The sequence below is a fragment of the Berghia stephanieae genome, chromosome 1 (assembly GCF_034508935.2).
Source record: "Berghia stephanieae isolate SIO BIC M18660-M18661 chromosome 1, UCSD_Bste_1.3, whole genome shotgun sequence".
Classification (NCBI taxonomy): domain Eukaryota; kingdom Metazoa; phylum Mollusca; class Gastropoda; order Nudibranchia; family Aeolidiidae; genus Berghia; species Berghia stephanieae.
Genome location: NC_088360.1, coordinates 61,823,452 through 61,840,363, shown reverse-complemented (window position 1 = coordinate 61,840,363; position 16,912 = coordinate 61,823,452). Strand labels below are relative to the sequence as shown.

General features: G+C 35.9%; 1 protein-coding gene across 4 annotated transcripts in view; it reads left to right on the top strand.

Annotated features, from left to right (window-relative positions):
- Positions 1–16,912, top strand: part of LOC144978933 (alpha-N-acetylglucosaminidase-like) — a 134,231-nt gene that overhangs the window by 10,626 nt on the left and 106,693 nt on the right. For all 4 annotated transcript variants that reach the window (XM_078925561.1, XM_078925564.1, XM_078925571.1 and 1 more), the window contains exons 5-6: positions 295–442; positions 9,727–9,797. In XM_078925561.1, the coding sequence (XP_078781687.1) occupies positions 295–442; positions 9,727–9,797 (219 nt within the window). The remainder of the gene's footprint in view (positions 1–294; positions 443–9,726; positions 9,798–16,912) is intronic.

Here is a 16,912-nt window from a genome sequence, read left to right as displayed (position 1 = left end):
TGTAGTTTCTCGACTTTTGACTTTTATATTTATGATATTTTCAAACAGTTATAGATTGGTTTTAAATTAACTGTTATTCTATTTCATTAAGAAAAGATTTATTATTATCATTAAGATATGGTTACATTGGCAAAATCTCTCAGAAGTTTTAGAAAAGTTTTCATTGATTTTTTTTTCAGTTCTAACCTTGCATTTTGTAAAGCGCCTTAATCGTTTTGAAAATATAGAACTTGAAATGAAAAGGCTTTTAAAAAAGAAAAAAGTATATATCATTGATTATTTTTTCTGTACCAGATTCTTTTATTATGGAAATGTTTGTACCATGAGTTACTCCATGGCATTTTGGAGTTGGGAGAGATGGCAACAAGAAATAGACTGGATGGCTTTGCGGGGAATAAACATGCCACTTGCATTCATTGGACAGGAAGCTATTTTTCAAAGGGTATAGTATAGATTCAAGTTTTCAAGTCAATCTTTGTTTTGTGCGGCTATGTGGTCTTGGGGTATGACACTCGCTTTTGGATCAGAAGGTCCTGGATTTGAGCATCGCTCAGCGCATAGTTGAGTCCTTGGAAAAGGCTCTTTACTTACTTTCTCTCACTGTACTCAGGTGTAAAAATGAGTACCTGGCCGTTGACAGCGTTGTCTCTGTCTGCAAAAATTGTAATATCACCTAACAGATGTCATGTCTCATCCTATATATTAAGTGTTGCTGTTGGCTAGGGCCCTTGTAATGCGCTTAAGGCACATTTGGTTGATATTGCGCGATATAAATGCTCTATTTCTTTTATTTAGATTTTTAATCTTTTCTCTGTTTTTCTTTTTTTTTTTTTTTTTCTTTCTTTTCTTTTTGCTACAGCTATTGGTCATGGTAGTGCCAGTATCTTTTTCAATGAAGACTAAGCACATGTGTATTCCAACAGTCCATCAAATTCAATTAGATACAGCTGTCTCATCACTATGGGCGGGTTCAGCTATGCAGAAAAACATGTGACACAACCAGGTTTTGGCTCTAGTTTTTCTTGTTTGCCAGAAATGATTTACTTTATATTAATGAATATCTTTCTTTATTTTTTTCTTGAATGCTGTTATATATATAGGAGTGCGGTGTATGATTCTATAGTTCACAAATTTCTCATATACATGTCTTGGAAATCGAATTGGGATAACTGGAAGTGGATAAGGATTTTGTCACAGAGCGTTCATTGAGTGTTAATATGAAAAGTTGTCTTTCAGTTTTTTCCAGTTTTAGTTTGAAGTACCTTAGGGATCAGTATTGGGACCAACATTTTTGTACACTTACTGGTTTGCAGATATAATTAGTAAGCAGTGTGGAGTTTAAATTTTATGCTGACGATACACAGCTATACTTCTATCTCGACAAATACCCCTTGTCAATAAATGTTGCAATCACAATATTCAGATGGGTGGGGTCCTTTGACCTCCCATGGCGGTCAGGAGGTGAACTGCTGTGTGTTCTATCCCCTGATATCTGTTTTCTGAGTTGCTTTCTGTCTTTGTCCTGGAATGAGAAGACTTGGTTTTGTTGTCTCTGTCATGTGCTCCATGAATAGCTGGATGGCTCTTGATAAAAAAATGACACTGAAGACTCATTGGAGGACTTTGTTGAAAGTATTTCCTTTTATACCCACAAGGGAAAACAACTATAAATGACAAGGGCAAAGTACTAACAATAGGTAACAAATATGATAAAGAATAGGGTCTAAGAAGGGACATAATTCATAACAAACTCAATGTCAATATTATTATTATACGATTATCTTCCATTGATCATTCACACAATAATTCTATAAATGATAAATTCTTCCATCTTTTGGATTGGACAATGCACAACAAAACAAAATAAGGAAAAATACTTTTTAAATTGCTTAAAATGACTACAACTAATGAAGTTATAAGTTTAGCTTTTCGGAAGTCTTTATTGATCTTTTAACGTTCCTCAAAGCTACTGGATCGGGGTTTAGATATAGCTTCTACTATAACGTCATCAACACTGGTTTCCATGTCAGTGCTACTAATTTCTACATCTGACATGACGTCATCTATTCTGCTTTCTATTTCAGCGCTACTGTTTACTATTCTATCCCTCATTTCCTCCCCCTTATTATGATTTTGATTACCTTGTTCGTTTTCACAACAAGTCCTGGTCCTGGTGCCAACTTATAATATCTTGAGTTGGTGTTTCAACCCGGTATGATAAAGGTCCAGTTTTTTTCAGTAACTATTCCCATTTTTCTTTACTCTGATCGTAATTCCTGATGAAAACAGGATCATCAACACCAACATCCCTATCATGGGCATGTTGGTTGTGTCCACGCTTTTGTGCGCTTTTTTGTTTCTGGACATGATCTTGCAATGATGGATGCAGAAGATCAAAATGGGTTAGAGTTATGCGTCCATTTATTAATTCAGAAGGGCACCTTCCAGTTGTTAAATGAGGGGTATTCCTATATCTAGTTAGGAATCTGAGCACTTTCTCTTTCAAGGTACCCTTCGTCATTTTTATCATGGCTTGCTTGAAGGTTTGTACCATTCTTTCTGCCATGCCGTTGAAGGGTATTGATAGGGCGACACTGTGACATGTTTGACACCATTGGCTGACATGAATTGCAGAAATTCTAGACTTGTCCAAGTCAGTTACAATAGTTTTTGGAAGTTCCATGAAGGAAAACACATCATGGAGATCCATCTCTCATCATTTCTCTATGAAAATTGAACTTTGAACCTATAACTTTAACACAGATACGCCATTCCATCTTCACAATTCGCACCTCACCGCGGTATTCTTTTATGTGGTACAGTCGTGGTACAGTCAACAGGGCTGAGAGAAGAAGATAAATATTGAGAGGCATCATCAGAAAGCGATGTGATCAAAATAGTTTTGTAACCTCAAAAACCTGTGGCTGGGCTACAAGGCCTATCATATTCATGGGTATGTGTGATTTGAGTAGGAGGAGCTTTTTTGACTTTGCTGATTACTGACTGATGGGGCAATTGAAATTATAATTGTCCTTTTTCAGCAGCCAATAGGAAATGGGCAATTGTAAAACGCTTATTGGACACTCCATGGAAAGAAAGCAGCTTGAGGGACCTGAAAGGAAATTTCTGGAGAGAGTTAGGGGTGGAGTAAATATGAAATGAATTGGTAGTAATTTGGGGCATTGTTTTTAGAAGTTAGGTAAAAATCTTGGAAACGGGTGATGATTCAGCATTATTTCATTCTTTTTTTAATTTTTTAAAATATTTTTTCGGAGTGGACATTTAGGCGAATTCTTCCATTTTAAAAAACGGGCATTCAGAGTATTATTTTAAAGAGAAATGATTGCGTTTTACCAAATTAGCAGGCATTTAGGCGATTGCCACTATATTATTATCATGATCATGATGATTATTTTATTATTATTATTATTATTATTATTATTATTATTATTATTATATATTATTATTATTATTATTATTATTATTATTATTATTATTATTATTATTATATTTTTCTTCTTCTTCTTCTTTTTCTTCTTCTTCTTCTTTTTCTTCTTCTTCTTTCTTCTTCTTCTTCTTCTTCTTCTTCTTCTTCTTCTTCTTCTTCTTCTTCTTCTGCTTCTTCTTCTTCTTATTATTATTATTGCTATCATCATCATCATCATCATCATCATCATCATTATTATTATTATTATTATTATTATTATTATTATTATTATTATTATTATTATTATTATTATTATTATTATTATTATTATTATTTTTCTATTATTATTATACAGCTTAGATATATACAAACTTTGTTGAAATATCAATGAACAATGACGTCATTAGTTTTTGTACTGCAATTAGTTACTATCTTTTATCATTATCATTATCAAGTCCGTTATTATTGACATTGTCTCTCTTCTGTTTTAAACGTTATGGACTTGCAAGATGTCCTTTGCCATTATTTCTTATTAAATTCGACAGGTTATGGGCCCAGACAGGCTTAACCATTTTCGATTTTGAACATTGAAAGTGGAAAGTAATGTAAGTTTCTCTATTCGGTGTACTAGTGCTAATTAGCTAATACAATCAACAACAAAAGGTTGTGGTAGGGAGAGAGATATAACGGCTACGTAAAAAAAATGGCATCAGGAGGAGTATTGCACGTCCCTCTGTTGAAAGGGCATTTAAATTACAGTTGCTGGAAGATGCAAATGAAAATGTACCTGATTTACCAAGACTTATTCGAATCGTGGTGGGGGAGTGCAGAGGCACGAAAACACAGAAGGCACTGGCTACCATCGTGTTGGGCGTCAATCCGAGTTTGCTGTATCTGATCGGGACAGAGCCAGAATCAGCCAAAGAGGTCTGGGAAATACTCGAAAAACAATTTCAAAAGGATAGTTGGCTAAACAAGTTGTCACTAAAGAAGCGACTTCATAACATGAGATTTGCCCGTTGTTAAGACAACACAAAAAGAAGATTTCAGCGAATTCAAAGCCATCATCTTTACTTGTGGAAGAACAATGTTCATCCGGCGAACTCTGTGAAACAATAGATAATAAGTGGATCTTGGACTCAGGAGCAACTTCGCACATGTGTAATGACATTACGATTTTTCATGAATTCCAAAGAACTGACAATTTACTTGTTACTTTAGGAGATGGACACAAAATTAATTCAGTCGGAATTGGTAAAGTTCACCTGGATTTAGAATGTGAAAAGTGCATCTTAAATGATGTGATTTGTGTACCTGAACTTGCTCATAATTTGATAAGTGTAGCCAAAATCCTGAAACATGGGGGAAGTGTAACTTTCTCCCAAGCTTCAGGAAAAATCATGAATGAAAAAAGAACTCTTGCTTATGCAAATCATGATCAAGAAGACAATCAGTTTATTGTAAAATGTATGCCTAGTAAAATCAGGCCAAACACCGACTATAATTCTATTTTGAGTGTTGAAAGTAAACATGAATGTGTTTCTCTTGATCATGGTGGTCAGAGTGTGTCAAAGGAAGACTTGTGGCATTGTAGATTTGGTTACCTTGGAGTTGATTATTTGTGTAAACTGTCACAAAAGAAGATGGTATCAAAGTTTGATTTTGATCACAAGAAGAAAATAACATTTTGTGAATTTTGTACCAAGTGAAAGCAACACAGGTCTCCCTTTCCTACTCACTCTGAAAACCAATGTCTCAATGATGTGCTGGGATTGATTCACAGTGATGTGTGCGGCCCTTTACCAAACTCATTGGGAAACAATAGATATTTTGTAACATTCATTGATGACTGCACAAGACATTGCTGGGTTTATACTATTCAAGACCAAGTCTTGAGTGTGTTCAAAGAGTTCAAAACCATGGTTGAAAAGGTTACTGGGAAACCAATCAAAATCTTGCGGTCAGATAATGGCGGGGAATATAAGTCTAATGAATTCAAAGAGTTCTTGTTAGAATGTGGAATTAGACATGAGTACACCGTTCCTAAAACTCCTGAACAGAACGGAGTTGCTGAAAGATTTGTTTTGATTGAGAAGGTCCGAACCATGTTGGTTCAATCCAGGTTACCCCAAAGGTTCTGGGCTGAGGCGTTAAATACAGCTGTGCATGTTCACAACTTGAGTCCTTCAAGAGTGTTAGGTGATAAGACTCCCAGGGAGCTTTTTACAGGCAAAAAGCCAAATGTTTCATATCTGAAAAGTTTTGGGTGCACTGCCTACATGCATATCCCAAAGGATGAAAGAAAGAAGTTAGATCCAAAATCTTGAAAGTGCATTTTTATGGGGTACGGTCAAACATCAAAAGGCTATAGGCTTTATGATACTGAGAAGAGAAGAATTATTCTAAGTAGAGATGTTATTCTCACAGAATGTAGATTTGAAGGTCTGCCAAGTAAGGGAGATGCAGCTCAGGAAAATGAATTTCAGTGTCCAATTCTTGTTGATCTAAATTTAGAGTCTGAGACTGAAAATGATCATGAAACAAGAAACCTAGAGGGTTATGGTCATGAAACTGAAGCACAAATAAGAAGTAGTACAAGAGCTACAAGACCAGTTGAGAGATATGGAGAATGGCTGTACACTAGTAGTAGTAGCAGCAGCTATGATGCCGAGCCTACAACTCTATCCGAAGCACTGCAAAGGCCTGATGGTAAGCTTTGGAAAGAGGCAGCTGATAATGAGTACAATTCCCTTCTTAAAAACGGTGCATGGAATCTTGCTAAGCTTCCAGAGGGAAGAAAGGCCATAGGTTGTAAATGGGTTTTTAAAAGGAAACTGAACCCTGATGGCACTGTTCAAAGATATAAGGCTAGACTTGTAGTACAAGGTTATAGTCAAGTGTATGGAGAAGATTATGATGACGTTTATGCTCCAGTTGCAAGGTTTGAGTCAGTCAGAGCAGTCATATCTCAAGCTGTCAAGGAGAAAATGAATATTCACCATATAGATGTTACTGCAGCATTCTTAAATTGTGAACTTGAAGAAGATATTTATATGAAACAACCTGAGGGTTATACTGAACTTGGAAAGGGAGAGGATCTTGTTTGTTGTTTAAAGAAAAGTCTTTATGGACTCAAACAATCTCCAAAGTGCTGGAATGAACAACTAGACACATGTTTAAAGAAAATGGGATTTCAGAAAACTGTGGATCCATGTGTCTATGTACGAGGGAAAACAAAGGGTGATAAATTCGTTATTTGCCTTTACGTTGATGATCTGATCCTTATAACCAAAGATGCAGAAGAACTTGTTCAAGTCAAAAGTGACCTTTCCAACAAGTTTGAAATGAAAGATCTTGGCGAACTGGATTACTTCTTGGTGTTGAATTCAAAAGACAAGAGAATGGGAGCATTTGGATGGGACAAGAATCCTACACCAAACAAATACTCACCCAATTTGACATGGAAAATTGCTCACCGACTGATACACCGGTTTGCAACAGCCAAAAGCTTACTCCTGGAAATGAAAACAGTGGAAGAGTTGATCCTCGAAATTACAAGTCTGCAGTGGGTAGTCTCTTACACTTAAGCAATAAAACAAGGCCAGACATAGCATATGCTGTGGGGTTGGTTGCTAGGTTCTCCTCAGACCCATGTAAGGAACACTGGGTGGCAGTAAAAAGGATCTTTAGATATCTAAGGGGCACAACAAATTTTGTCCTAGTGTATACTGCAAGTAATGCTAACTCAGATGACGTTTATGCTTGTGTTGGTTACTCAGATGCTGACTGGGCAGGTGATACTTCTGATAGAAAATCTACTTCTGGGTTCATTTTTCTAAGTTCAGAAGGGGCTGTTCAATGAGGGAGTAGGAAACAAAATTGTGTTACACTCTCAACTGCTGAAGCTGAGTACATTGCTTTGGCATCAGCGACTCAGGAAGCAACATGGTTGAACTCTTGGATGACTCAGATCAGTACTGTTACTGTTAATGAACCAACAATGGTTATTTATGAGGACAATCAAAGTACAATTTGTATTGCTAATGGTCAAGGGTCAAAGAGATCCAAACACATTGATATTAAGTATCATTATGTTCAGGATAAGATTGCCCAGGGTGATATTGTGTTACAATATTGTAAAACACAGGAAATGTTAGCAGACATTCTCACAAAAGATTTACCTAGGGACCAGTTTGTGAAACTTAGATCAAAGAAATGCATACAACATATCTTTTCCTAAGAATAGTCAATTGGCATTACTAAAACCAGGTCATTTTGATCATTTGATTATCAAACCCCCTACAATGCAGTGATTATGCTTTTCTTTATTGTTGTCAAATAAGAATATTGGTGTACAGGTGAGCGGATATCTCAACAATGCTTGATTACAAAATCAATTTAATTATATATTTTTACTCTGTGAATATTGAGGATTATTGCAGTACAGTGGAACCTCCCGATTACGACACCTCCGAATAGGGACAACCTCCTGATAACGACATTGACCCGTGGTCCCGATTTTTTTTCTATTTAAGATCAGTAAAAAGAACCTCCAAATAACGACGCACTTTTTGATAAAACCTCCGAATAACGACATCATTTTAGCCATTTTCGGCAGTTTTTGTAGATATCTGATACTAAAAATACCGAGTATGAGTACTCAAAGTTTATAAAAATGATTCCTGCTTGAACCAATGAGAACGCAGCTTTTGAAAGCAATGAGAACGCAGCTTTTTTTGTTGACGAATCTTGGCTAATATTAATATGCATTAATAAAAACCAAGGTATAAATGTAAGTGTAAGCCAGTAAACACAAAATCTTGGAAAATGTGATATTATGTGGTGATAGTAGTACTAGTAGTAGTAGTAGTAGTAGTAGTAGTAGTAGTAGTAGTAGTAGTAGTAGTAGTAGTAGTAGTAGTAGTAGTGTTTATGTGGGAGGAGGAGGAAGAGGATGAGAAATTTTATCTAACCCACAGCGTCCGAATTACCTGTTTTTGTTTGTTTTAAAGGATTTTACAGCGCTTGTAACATATCTATGTCATATCAGCGCCAGTAAAAAGGAAGAAAATTGGAGAGTAAAAAACATTCTAGATTTACAATTGAAATGACATAAGAAAAAGTAAGATAAAGGGGAATGGTTTAAATAGGGAACAGATGTAGATTCTAGGAGAACACTATCAGTGTACTCAGTTCAGATCACCTAAAAGTCTCATCCAGGCACACGCACAAAAACCCTCTAAGAGGAATACACTACAATGTTTTTTTTGTTTTGTCAATGTTAATTAAAACTGGTCCCGCGGGCCTTACCACGCCCACTTTGTCCGCCATCTTGGAAACCTCTAAATAACGACACCTCCGGATAACGACATAAAAACTCGGTCCTAACAATAAAGAAAGGGTCTCGTAAGGGGACATCATTCAAAACAAACTAACTTGAAGAAAATATTATATGATTATCTTCCTTTGATCATTCACACAATAATTCTATAAATTATAAATACAAGTCAATCATTACAGTTTCCTTGGCTGGAAGGGAAACAGTCAAATGTATAATAATAGTTTTGGGAGATGACATTTGTTTCTTGTGAATCATCTCTCTGTTGTGTATTATTATATTATTATATCTTGAATGAATAATGTATACTTTTGAGTGTATTCCTTTTTATAGGATCCTGTGATTGTGTTTGGATGAGACTTTTTAGGTGATCTCAACTATGCACACTGATAGTATGCTCTTGGAATCTTCATCTATTCCCTATTTGAACCAATTCCCCTTTGACTTACTTTTTCGTTTGTGCTTTAATTGTAAATCTAGAATTCTTTGACTCCCATTTCTTCCTTTTACTGGCGCTTAAATGACCTAACGTGTGGCAAGCACATAAAACCATTAAACACAACCAAAAAAGCAATGATATTCCGATATGGTTGGCTATTAATAAATTTAAGTTAAACGATGACAAGGCAGAAGTTATTGTTATCTGTTTGAAAAAAATGTAGTTATTCCGATGTTGATCTTATTGTGAAGTAATTACTCAACAAAAAGATCAACATCGGAACAAGTACAATTTACTATCCAAATGCTGTGAGAAATCTCAGATTCTTCATTGATGAATACTATTAGTACGAATCTCATTAACAAAATAGAGTAACTGTGAGTTGTGATAAATCTCTATGTTTTAAAAGACAAACATTTTCTCCTGCTACTGAGTGCTTCTGTACCTTTAAACTCTTTGAATTCTTTATTTTGGTTTTGTTTCATTTTCACATAAATAACAATGAATGTAAATTTCTTTCAGGTTTATCTCCGGTTCGGTTTTACTCAAAAGGATTTAGATGAACATTTTGCAGGACCCGCTTTTCTGGCCTGGTAAGGTTGCATCTTTAGAAGTGATTTGTATTGCTTTAAACTGCATATGTTGATCAACACTTTATTTAAAATTGTGATGCAAAGGATATGTTATCATAACAATGGTAGCAAATAACAACAGCAACAGAGTTATGGAATAATTATAATGACGATGACAACGATTATGGTCATGATTATAATTATGATGATGATGATGATTATAATGATGATATAATAATAATAATAATAATAATAATAATAATAATAATAATAATAATAATAATATTTGAATAATAATAATAATAATAATAATAATAATAATAATAATAATAATAATAATAATAATAATAATAATAATAATAATAATAATAATAGTAATATTAATCATAATAATACAGTAAAATTACTTTAAACCGAAAGAAGCTAAACCGAAAAATACCTTAAACCGCAAAGAATTTAATAAATTGTACTAGTTTCTTCATTATCTTTGTACTAATTCTTACGATGAACCGAAATACCTCTAAGCAGGACTTTCTTTAAACCGAAACAACTTGAGAGCACCTTCCCTTTTTCTCTCTCTATTTTTCTTCAAAAATTCGGGAAGGTGGCCACACGCAATAATGCCCGGCGATATTAAACAAAGAGCGTAAGTATAAGATGTGGGTGGGGTGGGGGTGGGGGGGGGGGGTAGGCAAACACTTCAATCACTGCACTTGGGTTTGGCCAACACCACAATCGCACAGACTGGAAAAGGAGGACAGCAGGCGAAAAATGAGGAAAGATGGGGAGTTGGGGTGTAAAATCACGCAAGCGAGATGTTCTCGCTCGTGTGTTGATGCTTTGGAACTGACAAATTTTCAACACGAGAATAAGGAGGGAGGGGGGGGGGTGGTAGACAACTTACCATTGACATGCCACTTCATTTCCACTTTGTTTAAATGTGTGTGTGTGTGGGAGGGGGGGGGGGGGGGGGGTTCTATGTAACTAGGCCTTTGAACCTAATGACTTCTCAACAAAAGAGGGGTGTGTAGTAGACAGCTAAGCATTGACACGCCTTTTCATTTCCATTTCACTTCACCTCTGAGTAGCTGCGCGTCATTCATTATCAATTATCGCACAAGAACTTTCGATCTTATTTTAGCTTAGCATTTTACTAAAAGATGTCTAAAAGAAAGCACTGTGCTTACACGTTGGAGTTAAAAATCAAAATACTATGTGAAGTCGATGAAAAAAAAGTTGATCAAGACAGAGATATGTAAAATACACGGCATCCCGAACTCAACTCTTTCAATAATTTTGAATTGAAAACGAAAACCCCCAAAAATATTTTTTAAACACACCAAAATAAAAATTTTAAAAAATTTAATGGTGCGGCTATGTGGTCTAGTGGTATGACACTCGCTTTCGGATCGGAAGGTCCTGGGTTCGAACCTCGCTCGGCACATAGTTGAGTCCTTGGAAAGACTCTTTACTAACATTCTCTCACCGTACTCAGGTGTAAAATGAGTACCTGGCCGTTAACAGCGTTGTCTTTGTCCGAAAAATTGTAATATCGCCTAACAGGCGTCATGTCTCGTCCTACATGTTAAATGTTGCTGTTGACCAGGGACCCCTTGTAAAGCGCATTGAGAAACGTTAAGTGGATATTGCGCTATATAAATGCTCACATACGAAGACGGCATTTATTCAACAACTCCATTTAACGGGAAACCTATGATACGATTAAATGAGCAAATTCCGTAAACTTAAATAGTTACTACCCTTGAAAAACATTGCAAAACGGGAACTTGCTTTAAACCAAAAGGTCTTTAAACCGAAATGGTTTAGAAGGTCCCCAAAATTTCGGTTTAAAGTAATTCTACTGTATATTAATGTTAATTTTATCAAATGAAATAGTACATCCTTATGGCTTCTAGTTTGAATTTAAATGTATATGGCATAAAAATGTTTAAATGTATAGATATAGAATTAAGAATTTATTGTGACAAGTTATATGTATATATTAATTTTATAAAGTTAAATATATAATCCTTATTGCCTCTATTTATATGTATTTGAACCCCCCCCCCCCCCCCCTCCCCCACGCCTTGAAACGGTATTATCTTGGGATTTTCAATTTTCGTTATTTTTATTTTTTTTTTACCCTATCAAAGCTTTTTTTTATGCCTAAAAATTTGATACCAATTTTATAAAGTATTTAAAAATCAAGTTTTGACAAAATCGACTTTGAAGTTTCACGCACAATTGAATCAATGTGCAAAGATGATTCCTTAGATACAGGCATTAAAATTTGGTGGGAGAAAATATAATTTGGCATGAGCTTTAAATATATATTTAATAATGTACATACACATTTTTGAAACAATACAATTGTTACTTTTGTAGTTATGTAGTATGTAAGATGCCGCTAAATTAAAAAAAACACCATAAATGCGGCAATTTTATGAAATTGTTCCCTAATTGAAAGATTTTTGATATTTGATAATAGAATCAATGAAATAAGAATTATTAATGCGACAGTTTTGTCTTGTTTATTATTTCAAAGTACAATTTTGAAACTACGTGAAGCCGGATGGATGGAGCGAGAAATATCAAGAAAGAGGATGAAAGAAGAAGAGAAAGAAGGAGAGAGTAAAACACACGCACATGCACACGAGAGAGAGAGAGAGAGAGAGAGAGAGAGAGAGAGAGAGAGAGAGAGATGTAGATACAATGAAAGGGGAGAGTTGACAGAACAAAGAGTTGGGAGGGATAGTTTAAGAAAGCCCTTTGCTTCTACAGGCCGTAAATCTTCCGACAATTGTCGGATTTCCAACAGTAGGATTTTGCTCGATATATTCTGTTAAGTGCTGATATATTTTGTTTTTTAATTAAAACATTTAAAGTAAAATTAAATTCGTAACGTCAAAAAAACAAAACAGAACCAACAAAAAAGAAAATAAAAGACTTTTATTTCGTGCCTTGAAAAAATCAGTTTTTATTACTTTACAAACGCCGACTTAAAAAAAAACCAAAAGAAACTTTTTATTTGTTGCGTCAAAGACAAAACAAAAGTAGACCATCTAGTCAGCTAGGTATATTATCATTCCACCTACTGCTAGGTGTGGATGTATTCACTGCCTGCTTAATGTGCCACAGATGAGAGAGAGAGGGCCATAGTGGTCGAAAACATGCATAGTCAACTAGCATGCACAGCGTGTTGGACTGGGCCATTTCTCTCTATTTTGCTACTGATGCACACGCATTTCTCTGGTTGTCTGGGTGGGATTCCTGACCTCTATTACTCATAGTGGAGAGAGAGGTACATACTGTGTCTTCTATCCCCCTGTATTTGTTTTTCAATTGCTTTCTGTCTTTGTCTTGGAATGAGATTACTTGGTTTTGTCCTGACCCTGGCCGGAGTTTTTGGCTAGGAGGGAAACAGTGGAATGTATAGTTATAGTTTTGGGAGATGATATTTTTTTCCTTGTAAATCATCTCTCTGTTATGTACTGTTATGTTTTTAATTTTTAACATATGATTTGTAAACATTTGAGTGTGTTCCTCTTAGTAGGATCTAGTTCTGGTGTCTGGGTGAGACTTTTAGATGATCTCAAACTAAGTACACAGATAATGTGCTCTTGGAATCTACATCTGTTCCCTATTTGAACAATTTCCCCTCTGTCTTACTTTTCCTTCAAGTCCTAGTACATCTAGAATGATTTTACTATCTAAATTTTCTTCCTTTTTACTGGCGCTGATATAACTTAAATATGTTGCAAGCGCCATAAAACCCTTATAAACAAAACAAAAACATTTCTCTGGCTGTCTCTTTTCCTTCCAATTGTTTTTTTTTTTTGTGTTCAGTCTGAAAGTTAACTGGTAAATGATAATGCGAAATGAATATTTTTCTTCGAACAGTGATTGACTGCTCTCTGCAGTTTTCTTTCCTCACGATTGTGATTGTTTAAATTTTTCTCTTTTTCCTCCTTCACACATGATCACACCTCCTCCGCCTCCTCCTCCTCCTCCTCTCTCACTCTCCTCTCCTCCTCTCTTCCTCCTCCTCTTTCTCTCTTCTCTTTTCTCTCTTCTTCTCTTCTCTTCCTTCTCCTCTTCTCTCTCTCTCTCTTCTTCTTCTCTTCTTCTCTTCTTCTCTTCTTCTTCTTCTTCTTCTTCTTCTTCTTCTTCTTCTTCTTCTTCTTCTTCTTCTTCTTCTTCTTCTTCTTCTTCTTCTTCTTCTTCTTCTTCTTCTTCTTCTTCTTCTCTTCTTCTCTCTTCTTCTTCTTCTCTTCTTCTTCTTCTTCTTCTTCTTCTTCTTCTTCTTCTTCTTCTTCTCTTCTTCTTCTTCTTCTTCTTTTCTTCTTCTTCTTCTTCTTCTTCTTCTTCTTCTTCTTCTTCTTCTTCTTCTTCTTCTTCTCTTCTTCTTCTTCTTCTTCTTCTTCTTCTTCTTCTTCTTCTTCTTCTTTCTCTTCTTCTTTCTTCTTCTTCTTCTCTTCTTCTTCTTCTTCTTCTTCTTCTTTCTTCTTCTTCTTCTTCTTCTTCTTCTTCTTCTTCTTCTTCTTCTCTTCTTCTTCTTCTTCTTCTTCTTCTTTCTTCTTCTTCTTCTTCTTCTTCTTCTTCTTCTTCTTCTTCTTCTTCTTCTTCTTCTTCTTCTTCTTCTTCTTCTTCTTCTTCTTCTTCTTCTTCTTCGAAAAATTAAAAATTTAACACAAACAAGAACGAAGATAACACAGCTTCTCGTGTTAAGCGCTAGATACACATCCTTCAATCAAAAGGGTAGGAGTTGATCTCTTCCTTTTATTTTACAATTAACTCAGACCTGGGCCCAGAAATTGTGTACTCTCTCAAATAATTGGGATTTTTTTGTTTTGGTAGCGATATTCACGGTAGCGCTATCTACGTCAACGACAAATCAATAGTGACATATACAGCCAGGAATTGACAGTGAGGTGAATATTTTCAGAATTGAAAGCACACACTTCAATGTCATATCTGTCTTCAAACCTCCACCAACGCCATTCAAGTGGCCAGTTACATCCACAACAATGGTTGTGATAATTGACTTCAACAGTCACAGCACCAAATGGGAGACAGTGATAATAACGAAGATGGAGATACAGTTGAGGAATGGGCTGTCCAATATAATCTGACACTTCTCTGTGGTGCAAAAGACAAACCATCATTCTCAAGCGCTCACTGGAGAAGAGGCTATAACCCAGACCTTGTATCTGTGTCCTCCAGATATCTTTAAAACACAGAAATCTGTTGGCAACCCCATACCAAAATCACAACACAGATCCATGGGTAAAAGTCTGCCGGCAGACCAGCCTATCAACTATTTCAATTGACCTTGCTGGCCAATGAACAGTTCTGCCGGCTGGATTAGTAAATTGCCGGCCTGATTTTTCAGTGTCAGACATTTCCCAGTGAAAAACGACCCCAGGTTGCATAACGATAGATCCGACAAAAATTGTCATCATGTCTTGTGTCTTTTTTTGTCACCTGTTCTCAGGCTGATGAAATTTTGTGCTACTCCCATTTGTATGACGTTGACAGAGACAGACTTGCGCCAATTGTAAACATTGACACAAGACCATGTGCGGCTATGTGGTCTAGTGGTATGACACTGGCTTTCGGATCGGAATATCCTGGGTTCGAGCTTCGCGTTCCGCGCATAGTTGAGTCCTTTGAAAAGGCTCTTTACTCACATTTTCTCACCGTACTCAGGTGTAAAATGAGTATATGGCCGTTAACAGCATTGTCTTTGTCCGAAAAAATGTAATATCGCCCAACAGGCGTCATGTCCCGTCCTACATGTTAGATGTTGCTGTTGACCAGGGACCTCTTGTAAAGCGCTTTGAGCACATTTAGTGGATATTGCGCTATATAAAGCTCAATTAAAAAAAAATAATTTAAGACCACGGAGGTCTAGGATGAGTTGATAATGGAAAGGGAGTGGGATTGGACCAAAAAATAAAATTACTCTTGTTGAGTGCTCTTTCTCTCTCTCTCTCTCTCTCTCTCTCTCTCTCTCTCTCTCTCTCTCTCTCTCTCTCTCTCTCTCTCTCTCTCTCTCTACCATATTTCTCTCTCAACCATCCATCTACTTTCATGTTATTTTTATAGAAGTCATCTGATTAAAGAAATATAACAATATGGGACGGTGATCGACTTTGAAAGCCTATTTTTCAATGACTTGTTTTAAATTTACTCTTTTTACCTAATTTATAAGCTGCACAACCTCTAGGTTGCAGTAACAAAGGTATAGTAGCCTACTTTTATTTGTAAAGCATCAACACCTGCTTTCGAGCCCTTTGTGATAGCCCAGTAGTGGTGATAGTAATGTTGATTTGGTATGGTGATGATGATGTACTGGTGGTTGTAGTAGTGTTGCTGGAGTAATGGTGTTGTGATGATGGTAGTTATAAAAGAGGTGGTAATAACGATATGGTGGTGGTAGTTGTAGTTGTATGGTGATATCGTGGTGGTGGTGGTTGTAGTAGTAGTGGTAATAATGATGATATGGTGGTGGTGGTGGTGGTAGTGATCATGATGTAATGGTGGTAATAATGATGATGTGGTGGAGGAGGTTGAAGTAATGGTGGTAGTGATGATGATAATGATCATCTTCACACCACCACCAGTAAACTACCACCACCACCGCCATATTATCACTATTATCATCACTATCACCAATATTACAACCACCACCACGTCATCATCACTACAACCACAACTACAACCACCATTACATCATCACTACTACCACCGTTACTACAACTACCACCACATCATCATCACTATCACTGTCACTGATTTTTTTATGACATTAAGATATAAAGATATTTTCAACTACAATCGGCATAATGATATTATTACAAAAGGTCCCACCAAAGTATAGCTGTAAATTATTAAACAGGTCCGCTGGTTAAATTAAATTATAATTTTATTTTAAAAGATAAAGAAAATGTCAAAATAAAAATGAAAGGTTTGCCAACTACTACTACTACTACTACTACTACTACTACTACTACTACTACTACTACTACTACTACTACTACTACTACTACTACTACTACTACTACTTTGTTCATTTTTACATTTTATATGACACTGTTTTGGAGCTTAACTTGATTTGAAAAAATGACGATTAG